The 18,998-nt window shown below is 43.5% G+C and overlaps 1 protein-coding gene across 2 annotated transcripts in view; it reads right to left on the bottom strand.

Annotated features, from left to right (window-relative positions):
- LOC147880933 (ARM repeat superfamily protein) overlaps window positions 1–18,998 on the bottom strand; it is a 154,113-nt gene that overhangs the window by 83,616 nt on the left and 51,499 nt on the right. For both annotated transcript variants that reach the window (XM_087402210.1, XM_087402209.1), the window contains 15 exons: window positions 12,247–12,364; window positions 11,929–12,038; window positions 11,654–11,749; window positions 3,643–3,766; window positions 3,420–3,487; window positions 3,241–3,327; window positions 2,906–3,058; window positions 2,724–2,819; window positions 2,450–2,509; window positions 2,235–2,356; window positions 2,029–2,116; window positions 1,684–1,788; window positions 1,441–1,545; window positions 1,289–1,341; window positions 1,100–1,163 (listed from right to left, as the gene is read on the bottom strand). In XM_087402210.1, coding sequence (XP_087258336.1) covers window positions 1,100–1,163; window positions 1,289–1,341; window positions 1,441–1,545; window positions 1,684–1,788; window positions 2,029–2,116; window positions 2,235–2,356; window positions 2,450–2,509; window positions 2,724–2,819; window positions 2,906–3,058; window positions 3,241–3,327; window positions 3,420–3,487; window positions 3,643–3,766; window positions 11,654–11,749; window positions 11,929–12,038; window positions 12,247–12,364 — 1,449 coding nt within the window. The remainder of the gene's footprint in view (window positions 1–1,099; window positions 1,164–1,288; window positions 1,342–1,440; window positions 1,546–1,683; window positions 1,789–2,028; window positions 2,117–2,234; window positions 2,357–2,449; window positions 2,510–2,723; window positions 2,820–2,905; window positions 3,059–3,240; window positions 3,328–3,419; window positions 3,488–3,642; window positions 3,767–11,653; window positions 11,750–11,928; window positions 12,039–12,246; window positions 12,365–18,998) is intronic.

Here is an 18,998-nt window from a genome sequence, read left to right as displayed (position 1 = left end):
GCCTGCAAAGGTCAACATGCAAGATTTTCAACTATCTTTACTGAGCACTTTGCAGAATCACTGTCTGACAAGTGAAAAGAGGGTAAAGCTGGAATATTATCAAGACAACATAAAGCCTACATGTTGGTCTACATACATGTCCATAGAGACACATGCTCAGCCTTATATTAGCACACCTATCCCCCTTCTATATCGCAGAACATAGCCAGAAGCTGTACCAGATCTCATACATTTGCCATTGAGCAAGGAGCTTGGATACACCAGCCCAGACATGCTAGAGTCTGTACCCTTTGTGACGTGCAGACAGTTGAGACGGAGGCACGTGTAGCTCTACAGTGCCCCCGTTATGCACATATTAGGGAGGACTACCAGCAGATACTGGAGGGCTCCGCTCAGTTGACATCAGTTCTCTCCACTGCCTCTCTGACAGCTTTGGGATCTTTTGTCACTCGTCTTTTTACCTGTCGTCAGGAACTCATAGACTCCTGACCCCTCTCCTTGAGGAGACTCTTTTTACATTGTATTGAGATGGGTCCCATTGGTCATTTTTGGCTCCCCGAGGACGCTAATAAATTCTACTTCTACTTCTACTTCTCTCTCTCTCTCTCTCTCTCTCTCTCTCTCTCTCTCTCTCTATCTATCAACGGCGATTGCAGTAGTTTTCCACAAACCAAAAACAAGGTGTATGCAGTCATTGTTATAAACACAACATGTGCAGGCTTTAATTAAAACTGGTCATGATTCTTATATTGCTAGACACACTGATGTTATAATGTTTGAAAACACATCTCTTCATAAAGGAATCCTGCAAAAAAAGAAACTGCCAACAAATTCCATGCAATTATTTCTCTTTCTTCACCAGGAACAGCATGCCCACACAGGTAGCTCCAATATAAACAGCAAAATTCAAAGCATGCAAACGCAATCCTCCTCTATTGTATAGTAGATGCAGATTGAAAATATGTATGGAGCACACCCCAACACCAGATTTGCACACGCTTTCAAGGAGTGCTGGAAAATCGCTGGTGTAACAAAATAAACCATCACGAATTTGCCAACAAGCCTAATCAAAACCAATAGAGCCGATTCATAGCATTACCGTGTGATGCCCCAGTATATAGTTTACAGCATCCAACTTCAGGAGCAACTTCCCACTCATGTAACTGCAATATCCCTCACGTGTCAAGCTAGAACCAGCAAAAGACAAAGCAATAACATGGCTGTAAAACAGCCTTCCCAAGCATTGACCAATATCGAAGTTCGTCATAAAAGCTCCATAAGAAATTACCCTGCCGCCAGCTCTTGGAACAGGTTCAACGTCTGCTCAATAACATCACTAGCCTGCACCAAAAGTAAACTTTAGGAGTGAAGTATGGCATAAGACACACCGTTTTGCATCCTTCTTAAAAGAAATCTAGAAGAGGTCAACAGGAGCTTTACTTGAGTATAGCATTTGAGGTTGGTAGCAATCTTGCCCACAATGACATTCAATACCAACAGGTGATCTTGCAGCCCCAAAAGCTCAGACAAACGTGCATAAAGTTGCTGCAATTTACATTACGACACTGAGTCCTTTTTGTTAGGGAACACACTTGAGTCCTCTTAGCTAGGAAGAACTCTGCCTTCATCTTTACTCAGAGCAGTGCATGACAAATCATACACCAATAAGATTAGACATGGTACCTTGGAAGAATGCATAGCCTGATCCCCAACATAAACCCTGCGGAAATTTTGAAAAAAGGACAAGATTGCCAGATCCAGTCTCTGTTTGCTCCTTTGAACATAGCGCTGCAAATAGTTGTCTTAAATTAGATAATCCTCATTACTAAGAAATCTCTTATCCGCAAAGAATTAGTCCTGGTTCCTAATCAAAACCAACCAAAATTTGGAGGACCTGCTCAAAACTTTCACAAAACCATTCTAAAGATATAATAGAACATGACCTGCCACTGCTAGAGGGACAACAATAACTGAATGCACAAGATAAACACAGAAAATCAGATAGAAGTAGACGAAGTTCGGGCTCACATGAACATGAGAACCCGTGTCTGTCACTTGGATAAGCTGGAAAACTCGAGCTGCTAGCTCACCATCAATGATTTCTTGTGGCTCTGCACTGTAGAAGGAAATAATCATTTGGAAATGAGCACCATCTTTCTGCAATTACTTTGTTGTTTGGACCTCAACATTGCACTCTACAGTCACAAGGATAGTGCATTTAAGTGTGGTCATACCCACTACTGGAACTCTGCCGTCCCTTGATGATAGCCCCTATGATGTGAACCAACCAAGTAAGTCGCCCCTCCATTACACCCAGCTCTTCAGTCGCCACACTTGGAGTCAATTTTGCAGCTTCCTACATGAAATGAATACACTCATCGTTTTCCATGCAAAAAAGACAGAGACCATAAATTTGCAAAGATAGGTGCCTTTAAACAGTCCAGCTTACCGTGTATGATTGCAATATTGGCTCCATGAGCTTAATAATGTACACGCTTGTCTTTTCATACTGCAAATGAGGAATTTTAACCAACAGAAAGTCTCCTTTAGCACACGTCTAGCATCTGGAAATTCTAATGCATCCAATATCATCATCCTTCACTTTCTTCAAAGTCAGAATGCCATAACAGATACTGATTGAGACTTTGAAACATTGAAATCATCATCATTCATTTTCTTCAATGTCATGATGCCATAAAAGATGCTACTTGACAGTTTGAAACCTGATATCGACATAAATATGGAAGGCTGTCCAATTGATCTTGCAGAAGCTCCTCATTGTCCAAAGGATCGTCAGCAATGTTGTTCTGCAACACCGCCTAACAGGAGAGGAGATTTTCAGACTACACAGGATACAGACTTCCCCGAACAAGGATCAAGCAAGCCAGTTACATGCTAATCATACCTGCACAGAATCGAACCTTGATGTGATATAAGCTTCGGTGATCTTTGGAACATAACCTTCCAGGAGAGTTGGGGAATCACTCTTCAAAAAGGGTACAGACGATACCAGCCTTGACCAAAGTCCTAAAAGGTAATAAACACTGCTGCTGGCCCACTGCATCCATAGAAAAGATCCATCAATTGAATTAGCATTTCTTTGAACAAGGATCTCAGAAAATCTGACCCAAGTAGCAGCATTTTGCAACAATAGCCGAGCCCTTGGCAACCTAATCCACAGTAAATGTCAGTTTCTAGTTTTAAGGAAAACCAAATCAAGGAGCTGCATGTGCTACTGACCTGCCATGACTGCAAGGACTTTATCGTAAACTCTGCAACTAGACGAATCCAGTCGCCATAACTTTCCACACTAACAAGCTCTGAAAGCTGCAACAGGATCCAACATAATGCTCAGATGTTGAATATACTTCAACACCAATCTGCAAAAGAAACTGCAGCCCGAACACAACTGCAACTACCTGATAATTCATTTTTAAGCGATCCAGAAGACGGCAATACTCGTGGTAATTGTCATGATCAGCAAGACCTGTAAAACAATATGTAACCGTCCTTTCTTGTAATATCTTCCTGGTTTATGAACTCCTGCAGTCATGCCTGCCTGGGGACTCTTCTGTGTCTACCATCGATGTGCTGGCAGTGTGCAGTGGGTAATTCAAAATAGGGGAGGGGGGGAGTCGGTACCTTGAGCTCTTTGCAGGATATCTTTAGTGCCGCTAATGAGATGGGTCAAAAACTTAGAGCGCTCAACTTCACCTGCAAACAAAGACCTTCGAACAGAGGCAAGCCGCACTAGACATTCTAAAGCCTGTTCAAAGAGGATATGAGAATTAACACAAATCTAATTCAGGGCAGAAAATATAACTCTGCAAGCGCATGAAATCAGACACACAGTACAATGAAATAAGTTATTTAAGCTCAAGAAATATCATTTAATCCTGACGGCATTTAAATTTGGAAAAACCTTGGCTGCTTTGCATGTCTTTAACTAGGCATAGTACATATCGCTGTATTGCAATGAGCAGAAAATCAATGCTGTAACAACTAACAGCCCCTAGTATGGCTAAAGTTTGCACACATTCCCACCTAAACAACAATTCAGAACCAAGCATACCCCTCTCCTGCTCTTGTGACAGTATACCCCAACCTATTTCTGATTCCATGTCATTGTATTTCCCCCTCACTAACCCCTTTCTCATGCTGCTCTTTGCTCCTCCCCTTAGGTATACTCTTGCTCTTCCCCCCCTACACCTATTTATGCCTTCTAACCGCTATTGTTATCATGTGCTTTGTACAACCTCTATTCTTGCATCATAACAATGTGGTGTAGCATTGCCCAGAGGGGGGTGCCTTGGCTTAGGAAATTAGAAAGCAAGGACAATGGTCATTAATTAGTAGGGTCAAAGTGACCCTAAGTCCTAGTAGTGCCTAATTAGGAGAGTAGGTCCATTAGTACTAGCCCTAGGTCCTAGGCTCTAGGTCTACTACGAGTCATATTTGGACTAATGCACAATTAGTAGGCATGCCACTGCGCTTATCGGTGACAGCTAGTGCACCTCCTAAGATCTACCACTATGCTTACACCTGGAGAGTTATAGCGCACCTCAGTTCTAAGTGGACTAGTGCACAATTAGTAAGGGGATGCACTAGAATTCTCTAGGTGTAAGCACAATGGTCGGGTGAATTGTCGTGGCCGAGTGGTAAGAACTTCTGAAACACGCTTAGTCTTCTTCTATAGCTTGCACTGGTACAAGCGATGCAACATCTACCCACTAAAAGATTTACCTAGATGAATCCAAGAACATTCCCAAACTCATCCTCTACAAACACAACATAGTGCAGTTTCAATCTCACGATAGTCACTCATAAGATTGAAAACCATAAACTCCATCACGCATAGCAGGGACTAGCTACTATGACATCCCCACTGACGTCATTGACGCCCAACAGTGGGTGTAGACCATAGTATAAAAATATGCTCACACATACAAATCCCCACACCCATACACTTGAGCATCCATTTATAGAAAGTCTTTGTACTGAGTTTCTGTCGGCACTCCGGAGGTGAAGGGCAAACTCAGCCATGACGAAGGCTAGCACTAGAGGAGAAGGCTCAAAAAGTAGTCCAAAAATCTCTTCATTCAAGCTACAACTGCTTGTGAAGTCTAAATGATTTCATTTTAGTCTCTCCCAAACAAGCATCTAAATCTAGCTGATACGGCAACGCACCATTTAAGATAGAAAGAATTATCGCAATACCAACAGGCCGCAACTTGGACGAAAACTTCACAAGGTGAAATTTGCAACAAGAGACTCTCACAACATGGCAACAAGAGACTCTCACAACCCCCAACTGCTTCAGCATGCAGCCTCTGTCCTACAGTCCTCCTCTTCTTTTATTCTCCTCTTCTCTGTTCTCCTGTCGTTTCCCCCTTTGTTGTGTTTCTCCACACAGAAGAACTTAAGCCCAGTCCCTTTGAATGACTCTTTTTCCATGTGTTAGGTTTCTGGTAATTCAAATCTTCACTCACTAGCAATGAATGCACCAGGTCTGATCTAGTTGAGAAAAGAGGAGTATAAATTCCAAATAGATGTTTGAGTTCGAGCACAAGTCCTGACATCTGGTGATGGGAAGATCTATCTGGAAAACATTGAAGGGGTCCTCTACTTGATTTAGCCACTGCTAAATCTAGTTTGGAGAGGAAACACTTGGAGCATATGAAGCTTTAATGCATAAAGTATCATGCAGACTACGAGCAGGACGACTTTGGATGTAGGAATCCATGCTTGAGCAGCCGAAATATTCAATCATCTGCTTTCTTGCAGCCTTATATTCCTCACCAAGCTGCTTCATCCGTTTAAAGCAAGTCTCAATAACCCCAGGGTGAGCTGCATTCTGAAATTTACATATAAAATGAAAAAATCAACGAGAGAAGGTTTGGGAACAAACACACAGTATTACAACATGATGTACTCTATGCTTCTAAAAAACTGTTGATTTCCAAATGGTACCCACAAGCAAGCTAGTGTCTTGTGGACACAGCAGGGCCAAAATCAGCACTAGTATTTGCTTATAGATGCAATTAGTGTAGAGATCCAAAGGATGTGCAAACGGAGATGGCAGAGCACTACATCAACTGCCGAGCTACAAGCAAGGTTCATAACCTAGAGGAGATATACGTGTACTTATAGCATTGTCATTAAAAGGGCATCTCCAATTCTTGGCGAAGGTACAAAATGAAGCAACTTCAAACTTTCAACAAGTCATGGTGCAGGCCAATTGCTCTTTCAATGTAGACAAATGTCATGTTATAGATCTAGGTCCAATACAAGGACATGCCCAAGCTCAATACATGAAACAACTAGTGTAGTTTCTAGTCACCCACAAGGTTGAAAACCAGAAACTTCATCACAGCAGGGACTAGCTATAATGGCATCCCATGTTAGAAGAAACCTAGACACCTAGCCAGGTTCTCCACACAGCCCCGTAGGTTAGTTTGTATGCCAGTGTGCACATTGTTCACTATTAGTTAGTTATCATAAAGTCAACCTTATAACTTAAAATGTTTTCCCATGGGTTGATTGGACTACGGCTTTAGGGTTAGACCTAAAAGTGTTGTACCATCACTTCAATTTTGCATCCTCATCCTTATGGGCCTTTGTATGCCGCATATTGCTGCCATACACCGAAGGATACCAAGGGATAGAGGAGGTTGAAGAAGAGGTAGGGGGCCTATTTTCATTATTAGGGCTGCCTTTGAATGAAGGCTAGGTGCCAACTGCATAGAGAGTGCTTGGGTTTTGCGTTGCCACATCTGAGGATACGCTAGGATACAGTCCATGAATGAATTCAAGCATTCTACTTCTATCATCAGTGCCATGGATGAATAAATATAATTTCCAGAACTGTTTGACATAGTTCTTCCCTGATCCTTTCTGAGTCAAACCATACCATCTGCATATATATCGATCCCTGGCTAGACAAGAAATAAAAGTCTCGAACATTTCTCTTTTAATCCTTCGCAGGTATCAATTACCACACCATCCTATTGCAAATGCCTCCACCACGTGTGGGCAAAATCTTCAAGATGAAGCATGTCAAAATTTATTTTCCCCTAATCCCCTTTTGGATACAGTAAGAAATGGGCGTTTGCAGTAGACGAGCTGTGACTTGGTAAAGCTTTGCGAGTAGGATGCTATGGAGCCTAGGCACTTATCCACTCTTCCATCTCATTGGGTGAACCAGATTCTTCTTTGAATTTGGAAAGATAATGTTATTTTTAACATCACTGCCCTGATGTAACCCTCCCCTTGAATCTAAGTGTCTCAGTCTGAAAATATTGCTGGAACGTAAGGACTGACCTAAGATCAACAGGAAGGCCTTTTGTATTCATGAAATCTCTGGCATAAACTTTGATTTCTGGACTGGTACTTTTCTGAGCTGCACCCTGTCAAAGATCTTTTGCTTTAACAGCTGCCTCTTCATACCTATAGTGAGCCCTTCTAGCAGATGCCATAAATCCCTCAGGATTTGTCACATGATCAACGGTTGTCCGAAGACTATTTCTAGGGGGTCTCTTCCCTTCTTGAATTTTACTTCTCTTGAAATGATCAAATCCTCTATTCAGAAAAATTATGTGGCCTTTGATACATCCTTTAATGGTTGAGCTTGATTTCATTAGTCAATTCTCTGAATTCTTGAAGCATAGGGCCCAAACAGCTGTGAATCAACTGTCCCTAAATAAATTGCATCTGATTTTGATGAATAGCCTCCATAGAAACTTGATTGATATTAAATTGAATTCTCAGCCTACTCTCCTGTTACTAAGCCCAATCCCAACATTGCAATGTATTCAATTGCCTCACCCTCCATCCTAAGGTCTGACTCATTAAGTGCTTGCTTTCTGGACTGGTTCTAGCCCTCCTTGTAGGCATTTCAGAAGCAGAGAACTCTCAAATTCAATAATTTTCACTATTCTGATCCAAATTTCAAAAACTTCCCCAATCCTAGAACATTTACTAGGTTCTGTGGAGCTTAATCAAAAAATAGAATAGTATATTCCCAGAATTAATGGAGATTTGCAAGCACAGTTTTTTCCATACGTTACCATACGCATACGTCATACGAGTATGGAAGTATGATTGGAGTATGGTTCAGCCCCTAGGGCTGAAACAAATTTTACTCAAAAACATTTAGAAAGATATACATTGTACACATTACATTGACATAGAGTTACAAACTTTCAAATTGAAACTTCAGACTTCAAACTTATATTAATATTAAAGTCATGATTCATGCAAGTTCAAAGAGTCCGTTCTTGGCCCTCCAGAGACCAGAGTCATCTGGAATCTGGATTCTGATACATAGTGTCAATGATAGATCAATACTACACCAAACATCATGATCAAAGGTAGTAGGTAGTACAAACTTGGAAGTAGGTACACACCAAAACAGCAAAGGCAAAACATCATAGAAGAAAAGGCTGCCACAGCCCGGAAACAAAGCTGAAAATTGAAATGCATCACGAATCACAACTGATGAGGCTCAAGCCTCAAGCTGCAACTTGCATCCTCATCCTCATTCTCATCCTCCTCCTCATCCTCCTCGTCATCGTCATCGTCATCGTCATCGTCATCGTCATCGTCATCGTCATCGTCATCGTCATCGTCATCGTCATCGTCACCGTCATCGTCATCGTCACCGTCACCGTCATCATCATCATCATCATCATCATCATCATCATCATCATCATCAGTGCCATCCTCCTCCTCCTTGAGACCATCCTTGAGGCCAACCACAGCCAAAGTCGGCCAACCCTGCCCAGATCTGGTGCCCATATTTTAAGGGACAAGGCATGCAAACTAGATGTCCAAACTGCTAAAGGAAGTTCCACGTTCAAGATTGCATTTTTTATCAAGAAGTGTTACGATTAGCAATCAGCTCGCCTCTACTAGGGAGAAGGACGAATTTTGAAGCTGGTTGCTTAGGTGTAGCAGCGAGCTTCAATGTGCTCCGCGAGAGTTGATCTTTGTAACAATGCAGCCCTTATTTTTGGCCCCTATTGTGTGTTTTCTCTGTCCCTCTTTCAGTTGGATTGGATTCCTAGAAGAAATCACTGCTATTCCCTCATAGAAGAAGTGATCAGACACAAGTTTTCCCCTGTTTTCTTTGAAATTGGACTTTTTCCTGGTGTTTATTTGCTGCGAATTGTACCAGGCTGCTACAAATTTTGTTCAACAGTTTATGATTAGCTTCTATCTGTGGTGAATTGAGATCTTTGGCTGTGTATGCTCTCATTTCAGATTCGTTTTTAGGGTTTTCAGGATGATTACAGATTCGTTTTTAGCTTTTCAGGGCTGATTTCAGTGGTATCAGAGCTCACCTTAATCGCTTTCCCTGGTGGTGACGGCGCCTAGCTAAGAATAGTTGCATGCAGGGAAAATCGCAATAAAAAAAAGCAGGCGACACTCCCGCAAATTGAATCGAGAGCTCCTGCCACAATTGCGAATCAATAGAACCATAGGATGGGTTATGGGGCTGCCACATGGGCAGCACGAGGGGGCTGCCATGTGGCCAGCAGAGAAAGAAGGCAATCATGGAAGGCAGACTGGCAAAGAGATTTCCAGAGGTTGTCCATGCTTGGAGAGGACAGGACTGCACATGGAAACCAGCAACAGATGGCTGCGTGGACAGGAGTACGGACTGGTTGGAGGCTCTCTAGGACCTGGAACAAGGCTGAACAGAGGCGGAACCAGGGCAGGAAGAAGGATCAAGGTTTGGCAGGGTTTTTGGGGCAGCGTAGAGGCAATTGTAGGCCCCTTACAGCCTAGCCAGTGGCTGGTTGCCACGTGGCCAGGCGAGGCAGCAAGAACCTGCAAGATAAGGCCCAAGAGGGCATTTATAGGCCTCCCCATCCAGTCGGAGCGCAACTATTGATAGGTTGTGTTGATTTGAAGGCCCATTTGGACCCATATATATGAGCTATAAGTCATGCTTCAACCCAATGTCCATAAGTCCTAGCCATTGCCCACCATGAGCACAACTATTGATAGGTTGTGTTGCTTTAAGGATGTTTTGAGTGCCCATTTGGACCCATCTTTAGAGGCCACCAAGGCTCTAGTATGGAGTCCACTTTGGGGCCAATATAGGGCAATAAGGAGATGATCAGGTTGACTAGCGCATTTAGAGATGATGGGCAAACGGCAGCAGAGGATGGAAAAAACACTCAGCTTTCACTGATCATACCCACATAATCCTAGACAAACAGCATGTACATGAGTGTTTGAGAAAACACATAAGACAAGACTAATCCTATTTAGTCACAAATTAGGGTTTCCAAAACCCTCAATGATGTGGCAGTGACACTTGGCAGTCCGAAATGGGTCTATTCTACACATTCAATGATGTCAAAAATTTCAAGGTCAGCCGTTAGGGCCAACTGCTTATCAGCCATGTAGGTGCCTACATGGGTTGCCGAATCTGCCCATACATTTGAGGGCTCATCCCCTCCTATTTCAATCACCTCCACCAAGAGAGCGGGAGAAGGAGAGCCTATTTGTCCTTGTACTGTGTGGCTGTCTATGGAACATCTTTAAGCTTCTCTCTTGTTCAAATTTATGAGCAATATATATGCATGTGCTTGAGTGGTCTTCAGAGAGCAATCAATGTTGTCATTTTGGTTAACGTACCTGCTTGAATTAGCATGATTGCAGACGGCTCCATGCTTCAGTAAGAAAATCACATGTCGATTGTGATGGTATATATCTATATGCTTGTCACTGGATCATTCAAGTTTTGTGGCTCAGTTTTATCTTGTTCACTCCGAGCATTTCTGACTAGGTCTTGTTTATAGTGGTTCTATATATCTCTCATGTGTCATTTTGCATTCCTTAAGTAGAGAGAGAAAAAGAGACAAAGGAAAGAAAGGGAGTTTGGATTCTCGAAGACATGTGAAGCAAAGCTTATGTTGTCTTCAGTACCCAAGCATAGGCTGCCATCTTCTTCTTGAAGATTCCAGACTCTCTTGGATACTGATTTTAGAAGATGTTACAGGCCAAACAAAAGCAAAACTAGCCACAACTATAGCCTGCTTCATGGATTACTAATCAACAATGCAATAATCTCTCTAAACCTTTTTGGGGCTTTGCAGACGCGTGGTTTCATTGGCAGTTACGGAGTGAGGAATTTCAAGGCAAATATGTTTTGGACATCTCCCCTTTTCTTTTACAACAAGAAAAAAATTCTGCAGCTTTATTCATGATTAGAGAACTCAAGCTGACTTACCAGCATAATTCATAATCCCTTGCACTTCCCATCAAGTTTGCATTCAGAACAATAAGAAGCCTTTAGATCATTCCTTATTCTATAGGCATAAAGGGCAACAATCCACCCAGATCAAATTCACGTTAGTGCAGTATAGTGACTTACTTGCCTTGGGACATTCTGTTTTACACTTAAAATCCAGACCCCTTCCTTCTTTGAAAGGACCACTTACAAGGCTGCTAATTGGACCAGCATATAGAGACAAAAACAAAATATGTGCAATACTGAACATTCCCACCAATGACATCGATACATGGATGTGCTTACAAAGTTACATCTCATGAAGTAGACACTGAAAGCTTAGCAGCCTTCTTCAGCTCCGAAAACATATTGCAAAAAACACTCTCACAGGAAAACCTTCGAGCTTAGTACCTCTTTCGAAAGAGGAGGCTTCGTCATGCCATAGTAATCAAAGAACAGCTGTAGTGTCGTGGTGTCCTCCAAAATTGGTCTCCACGACGATGGTATCTGCCCACCCCACCACCCAACAAAAGAAGGGAAAAAAGAAAGACAGGAGCACAAGGAATTCAAACAATGCCACCAAAGTTTCCTAGAAAAGCCTACCAGCATTATGCCTTTCATTCATCAACTTCATAGGATTGTATGTAAGACAAACTGCTAGCCTCCAAAATGTCACTGTATCATACCTGTATTGTTCCAAGGTCCTCCGAACTTTCGTCTAAGGATGTTCCAACAAAGTCATAGGATAGACATTTTAAAGCCAAATTGATGGCCTGCTCCTTTAGTCTCTCATCAGCTACAGTGTAGACACAAATGATTCTAGTTTGGATAATTTTTTAGCAAGCAAAAGCATTACTTGAACCTTGCCCCCACAGAAAAATATATGAAACATAACAATTCCTCACAAAACAAAAAAGAAACCATCAACAAAAATTAATGCTCTATGCCAATATAAAGACGAATGAAGGAAAAAACATGCAGATACTGAAAAATGAGGGGCGTACCATCCCCCTTCAACTGGCGTAGCGAGGTGAGGGATATCTGGAATATCTGATAGAGGGCCAAATCCCGAAATGAACAAGCAATTTTTCGATGATGCATCAAAGGAAGACCCACGTTTGCCTGAAAACAAAAGACATATTAAACAACACACATGAAAGGAACAAAGGAGTAACATACCACATTACACATTCTGACACATAGCAACACATACATCCAAAAAAAACTCTAAAACAACACTGCAAATTGTCATCATAATATTGTTGAATAATAGGCTCAATTTGTGAATGTGATAGGTCTAATGCATTAGGGGTGGACACAAAAGAAGTTGTGCAGCAGACTTAATAAACCCAAGTACCACCATGGGTGTCTAGTCCACTTTCTCCCCTATTTTCCTATCCTCTTGCTATCTCTCCTTCCTCCCTCTATGCCTCTTCCCCTTGCTCACACTATCCTTGCTTCTAACCCAAATGGAAGGATCTTTGTGGGTGGCGGATAAAAGTAAAGACAAAATCTTGGCCATCAATTTGCCATGGCCCACCCTAGAGGATAGGCATGCTGAGTGGAAAATCAAGAAGAACTGACGGCACCTTCTTCCATTTGGGTTAGGGGCAAGGATAGTGAGAGAGAAAAAAAGAAAGAATGAAAGTTTATTAAAAGGCTTCGGAAGACCAAAGGATCTATGAGACTAAATAGAAACCTAATAGAACGATCTGAAGTGGGCATGAACAACCATGATGAGTGCAAGGAAAAAAAAACCCATAATCATGAACATAACGGCAGTAATACATAAGAAAAATATCTCTAAGGATATAGGCATCAATCCTGAGAAGGGGGCGTCGCTGCACGAGGCTGTTGTGATGGCAAGCAGCGGTCAAGTGTGGTCCACAATGGTCTCCGGGCTATGACCCTGCGGCGAACAAGATATTGTAGCACATGTTACAGCAGCCATGCCTAACATTGACTGGACAGCAATGAAACGACAAGTCCGATAACTCTGAGGATCATGGTGAAGCTAGAGCAGACCGTATCAATCATTGTAAGGTCGTGCAGTTATTACATTTAACTCACGACATTTAAGACTCGAGATCCTACGGAAGTCATACAAGCTAAAAAGAACCAAGCTATGGATAGCTGAGGAACTCACTAGAGCTCAATTGAAGGATAAAGCAATAGAATTAGCCAAGGTTGGAAAGGCAATGTACCATGGAGGAATAGCACTCATTAAGGAGTTTAAATCAAAACCAAAAGACTCTCAATCTTAAAATGATGTATGGCCGATTATGTATGTTTTTTCTAGGATATAATTTAGGTACTCTAAATAATTGGAGTTGCTTATGCACTCCTTGGGAGTTGCCCTATGACCTCCCTAAGCTGTCGTATTAGATGGATTTTCTATTGTCCCGTAGACCTTTTGGTCTCCCATGGACGTTAATACTCTCTCTCTCTCTCTCTCTCTCTCTCATAATGCTTTGAAGATCAGAAAAGGGGGACTCCCCGAAGGATGGTATAAAGAGGAGGACTCTTTCAATGACACACGTCAAAGCAGCCATGCTCAACATAGATTGGACGGTTGATAAGGAACTCACGAGATCTACGACGCTTCTCCAACAATCCTACAAGGTGAAAGGAACTAAGATATGGATAGCTGAGGAAATTACACGAGCTCAATTGGAAAAATGGCAACGGAATTAGCTAAGGTCAAGGCTGCTAGAAATGATGGAAAATGGGCAGGGCATAGCACTCATTAAAGAGTTTAAATCCAAGCCAAAAGACTCTCAGTCTTAAACTAATGTATGGCCGATTATGTTTTTTCCAAGTCGTAATGTAGGTACTCTAAATTATTGGAGCTGCTTTTTGCACTCCCTGGGAGCTGCCATGTGTCCTCCCTAAGCAGATGTACTAGAGGGTTTTTATGTCCCATAGACTTGCTAGTCTTCCATGGGCGTTAATAGAGACTCTCTCTCTCTCTCTCTCTCTCTCCATACCTGCTCTCCGTACCTCCCCGTACCTATTCATCATACATTTCCATACCTACTCATTGTACCCTCGTCGTATATGTTAGCCCGTACTCTCCTCGCCGTACAGCCTGTACTCCCCTTGCCGTACCTATTAGTGTATCTGCCGTACTTGCTTTGTAGGCCAAGCCAACGCGGGCTTACCTCTAGCCCATGTGGGCCAGCTCCTCGTCTCAAGCCGCTCCATTAGCTCCTCAACAGGCCAGCCGGTTCGTCTTTGAAGACTACACCCCTAGTTGGGCTGAACCCCCATCTCACCTAGGGGGTTAGTTCAGCCTGGGGGTGGCAGGAGAAAATGGCCAGCAAGGATTGGCCCAACCTACCTTCCTCTTCCTCCAAAAACCCCTCAACTCCAACAGCCCCGCACAGCAGAGCCAGATATGCCATTGTTGCAGCTCAAACACCCTCTCCACATGCACGTGTGTATGAACGAGGAGGTCTTTCCGACCGACCCATTATTGGGTATCATGAACAGATTTTCTTCTTGCAGGCTGAGGTGCGAGATTTGAGACTACAACTAGCGGATGCAATAACCAGGATTCAGATTCTTGAAGGTCTTGGTAAGCAAGCAGTAATAGATGAGGCTGTCAAGTCCTGAAATGCTTCCCCCCCTACTTCTCAATTAATTTCTACTGTCAAAGATTTGGTTCAAAATGAATTACAGACAGCCAAGCGAGAGGTCACTGTAGAGGTTGAAGCAAAGGTGAATAAAACTGATATTCATGAAGAGATCAAAGAACATGAAGCCGGACGGGACAATGCACTAAAAATCAGAATTGGGGGGCTTCCAGATGGATGGTACAAGGCGGAGGATTCCTTTGATGATAATTTAGCACAGGTTCAAGCAGCTTTGCCTAACATTGATTGGACAGCAGATGAAGATGATAAACCAGACAATCCTAATGAAGAAGGTAAAGCTAGAGTGGTCAATATTGGTTATCGGAGAGGGCATGCTGTAATTTCATTGAATTCACAAGATATACGGCTTAAAGTCCTCGGGCAGTCTTACAAGTTGAAAGGAACTAAACTATGGATAACCGAGGAACTAACAAAAGCCCAGCTGAAAGATAAAGCAGCGGAATTAGCTAAGGTTAAAGCTGCCAGGAAAGATGGAAAGTGGTCAGTTTACCGTGGTGGAATAGCACTTACCAAGGAGTTTAAATCCACACCAAAAGACTCTCAGTCTTAAAATGATGTATGGCCAATGATATATATGGTCTTAGAACATAGTCTAGGTACTCTAAATAAATGGAGTTGCTTGGGAGATGCCATGTGCCCTCCCTAAGCTGATGTACTGCATGGTTTTCTCTATTGTCCCATAGACCTCTGGTCTCCCATGGACGTTAATAGACTTTCTTTCTCTCTTTCTTTCTCTCTCATAAGGAAAAAGAGAAACCAGGAAGGAGAAGCAGCAGCAGAAGCAACTCACGATCGAAGATGTGAACAAACGCAGCAACCGTAGTGGCCTATAGGTGACAGCATTACAGACACCAAGATTTGGCATACCTATACACGCACACTGTATGACATTCCCCACCAGCTCGCTCCCAACCTCTAGCACTCACCTCGACCTACCTCGTTGACTCTTTTCACCAACGACAATGTCAAGGATGCAATATTGAAGCTTCATAATGGTTATAAAATAAAGATCCTAGCCCGATCTTTAGCAAAGCTTTTAAATGATGCAGTCCGCCTTGCTTTCCACACCCTGGACTCTTAACACCATCGCACCCATTCACAAGGCAGGGGATCCCATGAGCCCGGAAAACTACAAGACCAATCAGACATGTCACGGCTAAGATATATGCATCTGTACTTGATACAGAGGTCAGCTGATTTGCAAAGATGCAAGGGCTCAAAGAAGAGGAGCATGCTGGTTTCCAACATGACTACACGACCATGGATCAAATACTCACACTCCGGAGTGTCATCGAGGAGGCCAAGGGATGGAGGCAAAGGGTCTATTGCTGCTTTGTGTATTTCCGCAAAGCCTTTAACACAACTCCTCTCCCAATCCTTATCCAAATCAGAGATGCCTGGCCACCTTCATCCATGAGGCAGTTAGGCACAGAGAGCGCTTACTCAAATTCCAGAGACAAAGACAAGACACACAAACAAACTCATCTCAGAGTATGATTACAGAGTTCTTCCAGCCAAACCACATAGACCATCAAATCACGGGTGGCCGGCAAGGCAGAGATCTAGAGCTAGCGAACACTCAACAGAGGCCAAAAGCACAGAACATGATTGGAGACATCCCATTCATATTCAAGAAATAGCACAACCGATAGGAGTTACCGTGGTTCTTGAGAGACGCAGAGCCACTACCAGGAGGCCCTGACAAACCACATCCACAGATAGCCACCAACGTTCTATCTCTAATCACATACTAGTACAGCCCGACCCACTTCCCGGTCCATCATGACCTCCTCTTTAGGGGCTTCACTCATACGTCCATTGTATCTTACTAGACTTGACATTAGATCTCATTTGATATGATGATGATGATGTTATGACTATGTAGTACTTAGCATTTAGCATGGGCAATAATGCTTGTTTAGTAGCTCCACCCTTTCAATTTAAGTATCAGGTTTCTCACAGTCTCATAAACCCATCGGTCTTCCAAAGACTTTAAAATTCTCTCTCTCTCTCTCTCTCTCTCTCTCTCTCTCTCTCTCTCTCTCTCCATCAGCATGTCCTTCTTGTCGTGGCCTTTGCTCAACCTGGTTGGGCCACCCCTCAGCGCCACACCCGCCTTCGGGGATGGTTCTATCACTGCGCCTCCAAGCGACCTGCACTAGGGTCCCTCGTAATCTGCAGCAGGGCCAAAGGCCTGTTTGTGCGCTCCATGGACATCTCCGACAGCACCAAGGCCCCTAGGCAAAAACGCGGTCTGCAACAGTGCACCTATGTAGCACTTTATACTTGGAGAACTGAAAAATACAAAGAACACTCTTTGAGAGAGCACGGAACGCCCTTCTAAAGAGCTCACTGTGCACACGTATAGCAGACCCAAGGACCTGAGAGGCAACGCCGACCAATACCGAGACCTTGATGCTGCCCACACTGACGATGTAGAACGCTTCTGCAAGGCAAGGAAGAGGCTTGTGCTGTCTACCGGAATGCAGGGTTACTGCGTGAGTGAGAGAGTGAAAACTAGAAGTGATAGATCCTATGAGAGAACTGAGAGATGACTGAAATATAGAGCTGAGAATGAGCTGTGTAAACTGTAAAAGAGAGCTGAGAAAGCTGAGGAAACAGTGTCCAAAGCTCTCTCCGTTTGTTGGTTCAAACCTCCGACTGTTGTGCTGCGTGGTCACCTTCAGATCAGGCTGAACTGATGGCCAAGGGACTGAGGCTAGAGCAGGGCCAGATCTGAGGATCTCAGGGGCTGCACAGGAGGCTGAAGTGGAGCTGTAGGAGAACTGAAGGCAGGAGCAAATTGAATGAGAAAACAGGGCAGCCAAGGGGCCCTTTTATAGGGCTGGACTGAGCCAACCCAGTCTGTAAACAGACCGACTCAGTCTGTTTTACAGACTGGCTGGCCTACAACCAGCCTATAAAAAGCCCTCCCTGGCTCATTTGCCAGGGGAGTTTTTTGGGCAGCCTTTGCAGGCTGCCTTCCCTGCCCTGCTTACCTGTCCAGCCTTTGGGGACCCTAAAGGGACTCCTAACCTAGGCTAAGACCTAAACTATAAGATGGAAACACTTAACCTACTGTTCTCCAATGGGTACTAGTGAACAAGAACTGACAACCTGCAACCTGTACTAGGGCTCTCAGGCCCCCCCCGCGACCTGTGACAGGGCTCAAGGCCCTCGAGAGCTACACAAAGTGTGCCAGGGGTTCCTAGCCCCCCCGTGGGCTGCTGTCTCTGTTCAAGCACCCCCGACTGCCCTTGGACTGCTCAAGGGTTGCTATGGGCAGTCCCTAAGGTGTGGACAAACCCACAGGGCTAACACAAGAGGACCTGCACGTAACGAACACAATAATCAGCCTCTCTTTATCTCTGATTTTTGAATTTTGAGGGGAAAAAAGGGACAAACTGAGATGCTATCTTTTCTCATCTCATTCTTTCAATCTCTCTCTGGTATGCAATAAACAGTGAGCAGCGACAATCTCATGCATTGTTGGATCATGACAACACGGAGCTATGTAAAAGCTCTTGAAAGTGCAATGACAGTCTACATGGCAGGCTCACCACCCAAGAATGCTTCTTAGGTCTTGACTCAAATCAGTAAAATTTGTATGGCTTTGATTGAGAAAGTAGATAGCCTTGAGACCACCAATGTGGCACTGATGGCAAAAAAAGCACACATACGCAAGGACCTCCTACAGCTACACACATTTAGGACCTGGTTGAAGCCGAGTGAGCTCCCAGTTAAGCTCAGCTTCTACAAAGATCACTGTTTATGCATTTCTGATGAGGACTTTACTGATCCTCTAGGGTATATTCAGATTCACCTCCCCCACTTCAAAGACAGCTTCGAACTGCTCTCATGTTTCCCTTCTTTCCCAAACGAAAGATGTATGGCCGCCTTCATCCATAAGGAAGTCACGCATCGAGAGCACTTACTTAGATCACAGAGACAGGGACGGGACACACAAATAGACTCTTCTTAGAGTATGATTACGGAGAATTTCCAGCCAGATCATACAGATCGCCATCTCACGGGCACTCAACGAGGTCGTAATTTAGAACCAACGACACCACATACCCGACAAAGGGTGGACGCATTGA

This window comes from Dipteris shenzhenensis, chromosome 31 (assembly GCF_047967505.1).
Source record: "Dipteris shenzhenensis isolate YYH24624 ecotype China chromosome 31, Dip_SZ_1.0, whole genome shotgun sequence".
NCBI lineage: Eukaryota > Viridiplantae > Streptophyta > Polypodiopsida > Gleicheniales > Dipteridaceae > Dipteris > Dipteris shenzhenensis.
The sequence above is the reverse complement of the archived record's forward strand: the minus strand, read 5'-3'. Positions and strand labels throughout refer to the sequence as shown.